The sequence below is a fragment of the Morone saxatilis genome, unplaced genomic scaffold (genome assembly GCF_004916995.1).
Source record: "Morone saxatilis isolate NCDOM2014 unplaced genomic scaffold, NCSU_SB_2.0 Contig21, whole genome shotgun sequence".
Taxonomy (NCBI): Eukaryota; Metazoa; Chordata; class Actinopteri; family Moronidae; genus Morone; species Morone saxatilis.
Genome location: NW_023339774.1, coordinates 6,922,046 through 6,929,231, shown reverse-complemented (window position 1 = coordinate 6,929,231; position 7,186 = coordinate 6,922,046). Strand labels below are relative to the sequence as shown.

The 7,186-nt window shown below is 45.0% G+C and overlaps 1 protein-coding gene across 1 annotated transcript; it reads left to right on the top strand.

Annotated features, from left to right (window-relative positions):
• The first annotated feature begins 1,273 nt into the window (after positions 1-1,273).
• On the top strand, positions 1,274-5,977 carry tmem267 (transmembrane protein 267). The gene is made up of 2 exons (XM_035667441.1): positions 1,274-1,820; positions 2,752-5,977. The coding sequence occupies exons 1-2, from the start codon at positions 1,413-1,415 to the stop codon at positions 3,085-3,087; spliced, it is 744 nt and encodes a 247-aa protein (XP_035523334.1). The 5' UTR covers positions 1,274-1,412; the 3' UTR covers positions 3,088-5,977.
• Positions 5,978-7,186: the final 1,209 nt, after the last annotated feature.

Sequence of the window (7,186 nt, the reverse complement as noted above, 5' to 3'; positions counted from 1 at the left end):
CATGGGGTGGAGGTGTTTCATTACTGTGAGTCCGCCAGTGGTGATCAAGAATGAGGACATTAGAGGACAGCGTTGAATGTAGATTGTACAGTTTAAAATGGACTCTCTTTAGATGGCAAGGCGGAGCGTGCAGTTTGTTATTTCTGTTCTCTATGGATAGCTAATGTTATCTATATGTTGGTACATCTTGTGTCCCTTTATCACATGAGGCTGCTGTTCCTGAGCTGGCGGTGATGCTGCTCCCTCCTGTTTAGTAACGTACTGTACATGAGGAAGGATTGTCATGTGCCTGTCTGCCGGTCCTAAAAGGGGCCCCAGGGGCTCAGTCAGCGCGAGTAGAAATGAACATTAGGTGTAGCCTTGCTGACGTGTTACACGCACGTAAGCCGGAGGCTGCCAGGGCAGTGACACACATTATTAAATTTAATATTTCATAGCTCGAAGAGCAGAACGATGTTTCCTTTTATTTGTTCCAATGTAAAAGAGGTTAAAGGGCGTTACAGGCAGCAGCCGTGGTGGGAGAGATGAGGGAGGAGAGACCTTGAAGGAGAGAGCGGAGAGACGACACTTGAGGGGAGAGAGGAGAGAGAGACACTGAAAGAGGAATGAGAGGAGAGAGAACAGCTGAGGGAAGAGAGACACTTGAGGGGGGAGGAGAAGGGAAGAGACACACTGGAGAGACACTGGAGGGAGGGAGAGAGACACTGAGGAAGTTGAGACGACTGAGGGGGAGAAGGGAGAGACACACTGAGGAAATGACACTGAGGGAGAGAGAGACACTGTGTTGATTTGAGAGAGACTTAGGAGGGAGACCACTGAGGGAAGATGACATGAAGAGAGAGACACTGAGGGAGAGTGAGGGAGAGAGACCGCCAGCTGAGTCTGTCCTACATGTATCTCAGTTGCAGGAGAGACAGACCTGTTTGTATTGTCCCTCCGGCGGTGAACACGCTGTGTGTGTCCGAGGGCCGAGGAGCTGCAGGAAGGTTGTCTCCTGCTCTTTGTCTCCACTGTTCGTGCAGCAGTACTGTCTCTCTGTGGACACATGCAGGCCAGGTGTCTTCTGCTGTCTTTCTGTGTCTAGTTTCTGATCTGAGAGAGCACGTGGACAGTAGAACAGTGTAAAGAGTGTGTGTGATTGTGATTGTATGACTGTGGAGGGCGCTGTCTGCCAGCTTATGGAGCAGTTATCGAAACAAATGCACACACTGCTCTGTTCCTGATGCACTGTGGCCAAGGCAGATATTTATTGAGTGATAACAAAACAATCCTTTCTTTCTTAAAACGACAGTTTGAGTGGGACGCACTGTGACGTCACCTTCTCCTCCACCCCTCTCCTCCCTTCCCTCTCCAGTCTACCTGACTCCTGCTGACCTTCAGTGGCGATTGGCCCCCGCAGCCTGTCTGTCAACATGCAAGGATTCTACTCCAAGCTCGACTCGTCCCCCTCCTCGTCCCCGCTGCTGGGGGGCGGCGTTGGGCGAGAAGGCGCCCCCGTCCCCCTCAGCCTGGCCGTGGAGACGGAGAAAGCTCAGGCCCTCCTCCAGACATTCAGCTCCGCCTCTCTGCTGGCGTCGGCGGGGCTCGGGATGTTCTGCGTGGTGGCGGACCACGCCCTCCAGCTGTCGGTCATCCAGAACCACCTGTGGCTGCGCGCCGCCTTGGACAACGCCACGCATGGATTGGTGGGGCTGTGGTCGTGGGCAGTCGTCATCGGACTGAGGAAGAAGAGCGATGTGTATGAGGTGCTGCTGGCCGGGCTGCTGGCGTCAATCATAGACCTGGACCACTTCTACATGGCTGGGTCCCTGTCACTGAAGGTGAGGCCTGCACCCTCCCTGAGGGCGCGCTCGTATATTTAATACGTCCAGAAATGTAGTGAGCACGCGTTTGCAAACAGCGGATGACTAATTCATACTGATTGCGGAGAACGAGCGAGGAGGAGAAGATGAACGGGTGTTTGTGTGGGCAGGTTTGTGTGCGAGGGTGAAGCAGATTAAACATGGAAATCAAAAGGATCATGACTCTGTGCTCTGTAATCCTGCTGAGTCTTCCACAGTCCACGTCTGCAGCGAGCAGAGAGACACTCAGCGTGTGCCCTTTATCAGAGTTCGCTGGCAGTTGCCTAATGGTCCTCCCTCACGCAGACACTCAGACGGTTCAGCACAGGCACGTACCCGAAACTGAACAAACATCATCCTTTAATCGGTTCGTTCGTTTGTGTGGCTTTGTGAAAGATATGGTTCATTTCTGGAAGCAGCTTCTCAAGGATAACAAACATCAGAGTGTCGGTGGGTTCTGAAATCAAACATCCGGTATCAGTTGAGCGCTCTCCAGTTTTTTGGAGGATGTGTTAGTTCAGCCAGTTTCTCTCTTCAGTCAAAAGCTACGTTCCTGTCATGTCTCTCAGATTTGGACCACCGTTTCGTACTGTGCTTTTTTTGACATATGTTAATCGACCTTTGGGCCACTTTTGTTACATATCAAAGAAAATCTGAACAAGGGTCGCAGCAAAAAGTGTTTTTTTTCCCCCCAACTTTCCAACAAAACTGATGTGTGAATAGAGAACTGAAGCTGTACAAGCTGCAGATGAAGGGCGGCTACAGACATTTATACTCACTAGTATAAACTGGTTAGACGGTGTGTCGTTCACCGCCTGGTGAGCATTAAGTGCTTATCAGTAGTGAGAAATGACACAGTAATCTTGTGAAATGGTTTATGTACTGGTAGTAACTCTGCCTTCCCTTCCAGGCTGCTGTCTCCCTCCCCCAGCGTCCTCCTCTACACTGCTCCTCTCTCATCCCCATCCTGTGCCTCTCCCTCCGCTTCCTCATGTGGATCGGACGCCTCAAAGATGCCTGGTGCTCCTTGCCGTGGATGCTCTTCATTTCCATGGCGACGCACCACGTCCGGGACGCGGTGCGCCACGGCCTGTGGGTGTGTCCGTTCGGCAACACGGCACCGCTCCCCTACTGGCTGTACGTCAGCACCACGGCGACACTCCCTCACCTGTGTTCAGTGCTCATGTATCTGACGGGAACGAGGGACGTGATCTCCACCAAACACGGCGTGGCCATCGATGTTTAGACGTCACTGACTTACCGACGGCGCCTAACGCGGCTCCGGTCTGGAAGCAACGCTGTTAGCTGTTTGAATCCACTTTTAGATACTTGAAATTACCGGAGGAATCATTGTGGCACTAGAGCAGTGTGGAGCTTTTTGTCAGTTTAGGTGAAGAGAAGGGTTGGCTACGAAGGGTGAGGTCACTTCTTATATGATAAAGGAAAACATGTAGGATTTAAACTTGGGCTGCCGTGGATGGAGACATCCTGTACAATAACAAGTTAGCTTTTCAAAAAGGGATGTGCCAATCCTTCTTCCGGTCTTCTGGAAGTGCTTCAGAATCCTGTTCTCTTATCTGGAGAGTGATTCTTTTCCTAATAACTGTCTTCGTGTTTAGGGAGTGACCCTTTTAAAGCTTTGACACATGGTTTTGCAGAGGCTCGCCTGCTCTGTGTTCATCTACCCAAACCCTGATAAAGAGACCCGAGAGCTGACCTCCCTGAACTATCACTGTCTGTCCTCATCCTAAGAACACTCAAGGAAAAGTCAACCAAAGGTCAACCGCAGGCTGTATGACGCATTGTCACCCTCAGTGTGGTACCACTTTTATTCTGCTGTGCTTTTCAAATCGCTCCATCTGCCATAGTGACATTTAGTGTATTACATGTTCATTGTAGAGTGAGTTTAAGTCACATTCCAGTGACAGATCCACTATTAGTTACCACTAAACTAACAGAAAAGATATCTTCCCCATCCGTCAGCTTTCTGCCACTTCAGCACTCTCATTTTGCTGCTTGGCTGAGCCTTTCTGTCCAGTCAAAGATAACGTTCCTATAGAAGGCAGTTTTCAGTGCCAGCCATGTCAGCCAAGGTTATGGAACAGGATGTTGTGGCTGTGTAACCTGGTGGAATTTCTTGCTTGCTGTTGACGCAGCATTGGTATTGTTGGATTTAGCTGAAACACATTAAAACGCATTCATTATTCCTAAAACAGTGGCACCATTGTGCCTCCAGTAAAGCCTGGTGGAAGTATTAAATGTTGCTCAGTTGTCCGTGTAATCAAAGTACCTTCAGTTGGTTGTAAAAAGGTGAAAAGGCTCTTCTACTGTGTGCATGAATCAACCTGGGAGGTTTTTCAGGCTGCTGTTGTACAGTAAAAATGAACTGCTTTTATTTTTACAGTCCACATACGAGTGTTATTCACATTTACAGATTTTTCTTTGTAGTTTAAGAAAGAAACTGAGAAAATGGCAGATGATGTTAATTCTATGGACACTGACTATGTTTACATGGACAAAATATTCCAGTATTTGCCTCCCTCTTTCATTCTTTCACTCTTTCACTCAACATTTGCTCATTTCAGCCATCTTGTTGATATCCCAGTCTTTCATAATGTTTAAAAGCAGGTGTGTTTCTCCTTCCGACCACAGATGTGGGCTTTTCCTTTGTGCACGCATCTCTACTCCAGCCTTTCAAACTGTTGGTTAGTTGTTATGTTTACACAGAGCGGACTGTAAACAGTGCAAACTGGCATATTCTGAGTGCACTGTATACATGTCCAAAGCATTTTCCTAAAACCTGAATAATGAGGTCATATCCCACATGTCTTACTCCGAAAATACATTTGGAATAAGGCCTAATCAGAAATACCCAAATGCAGAATATTGTCACATTTGGAATAAGAGTGTAAACTAGTGTGCATGTAAACATAGTCAGTCGTAGGTGTATGGTGTCCCAGGTGACACTGGGAACTGGAAAAATGCTGGATATTTAAGTTTTAAACATTGAAGGGAATGTTTTGTTCCAGTGTGTCCATTGCCAGCAATATCTTCACATTACCTGTTGATATTTCCGGAAATATAAAATGGGAAAAAATGTAATTGTTGCATTAACTTGCTGGTAATTGTTCAACTACTTTTTTTTTTTTCATGTTACTGTAATGAGATGAGTGATGCAGTGCAGTCCAGTCGCTCTCTCAGTGGTGAAACCATGACTTGCAGAAGGACATGGACTGTTTATTATAAGTATTTATCACACCTGAATATAATCATCCACTGAGACACTGAACAGTTGGAGGCAGGAAGGAGGAAGTCTTCACACTCCCATTCATTCCATAACAGTATTGTTTATTATATATTTGAAACAATGCATAATAATATGTTGTAATAGAGTGGATAGTGGGTGTAATAGGTTTTAGGAACTTATTGTTATTTGAATGTAATTGACATGGTTTAAGTTTAAAGGGATGGTAACACTCTGATGTCAGTCTTTTGGAGCTGGGGCAGATTTGGGTTTAATCACAATTTTCTCAACAAATATTTGAATTGTTTGTATTTTCTACTTGTGAAGCCGCTGGTGATGAAGGTTGTAGTGATGCTTGTCGTCCACTAGGTTGCTGCAGCGAGCTATAGGATTCTTATTAATCAGCTCCTAAAGTTTGACAATTGCACAGTGAGCCATAGGGGGAAAAGTCCTGGTACATTTGTATTTAAGTATAGATTTTTATTTGTTTGGGTGCATTTTCTTTACTATTGCACAATCATATGTGTTATAATTATTTAGGAAATATTTCCCTTGTATTTCTTGTATGGTACGAAGAAAGGACTGGAAACACTGTACTACACCCACTTAACACCTACTTCACTGAAAGAGAAGGTAACACAGTGGCTGCCGTCCCATTTTAGTTGTCATTTTCAGTGAAACTTCTTTTACTGCTGCTTATGTTTACAATGTGACCTTCATTAATGCAATATTATGTTGAATTTTGCACATTTTAGTTTCAATTCTGTTTTGCATTATTTGTTGAATATGTTTTTATGGCAGTTTTGGTTTTAATAGTAAGAAAGTATAGATAGTATTGAGATAGTTTTACTGTAGTGTTCTTTTTATCTCAATAAAATATATCCTGTGTATATATTCAGTATTGGTCCATCAGTACATGCTGTATATTTGCTCCGGTAAACTGCAGTATACTGTATCAAGAAGAAGGGCAGGGAGCGATTAGATAAATAACAGAAAAAGAATGACTCATAAACTGACATTAGGCAATCTGCCCTGTTGCTTAATGTCAGTACAAAGAATCCACTGTAGAAAAGGCAGAGATGCTAATTTCTACACTGACAGCATCCTAAGCACAAACACATTTATTTTGACATCTGGCCCCTTTCTTCTTCTCACCAAATATTACAGTATTATCAGAGGGAAAAGGCATATTGAGTAGCGGGGGCTGTGCTTTCCTTGAGATCAGTGGTTCTCTGGAGCTACAGGAAAACCATCCAGCACCATGCAGAAACTTTACAGCAATTCTCATCAGGATTTAACTTGAGATTTTAGCGACAATGAGGAGTTGTGTAGGGCTGAATTTCATGAAGACAATAACAAACCCGCTGCACATTTACAATCAGGCTTGCATACCTTAGCGTTTGCCAATGATTTTCCCCCCATTGTGGCAAAGTCATGCCCCGAGAGAGTAGGGCGGGTCAGGGTCAGTGGTAGAGGTAGGGGTGGGTTCAAGTGGAAAAAATAAATACCACATCCTGTTCCACTTACCTTCATAATTAATATATATTTATTTATTTATTTATTTTTGCCTCGTTACACTCGCGTTATGATGACATCTTAAACTGACTTAATCTTAATTGATTCCTGAAGAAATTGATATGGAAATCGGGGGTACTTATCCTGTAATTGCTTGTTAAACGTTACATATCCTTATCAGCTACCGTACTGTCGTTCAGCTGCTGTGTGCTGGTCTTGGGTCTCTCAGAGGCATTGTGTTGAGCTGATGCCGCCAACTTGGAATATCCTGAACACAGCAGGAATTCCACTGAATACGGACCCTTTTCACATTCTCCTCCATTGTTCTCAGGCTTAAAACTTACTTTGTACACCGCTGGACTGGTTATTAAGAAAAACAGCAAAAGAATCCTTTAGGTTTTCCTCATCTACAAAGACATCAAAGCGATCCACCTCACATCAATGACAACCAGGAGAACAATTAAGAATATTTTCCTGTAATTTAGAAACTTGGACTGGTATGGCCTGCATGACGACACGTTTGCAGAATGTCCCTCCAATTGTACATCTTAAAAGACCCTTTCACAAGACAACAAAAGCAGGCTTG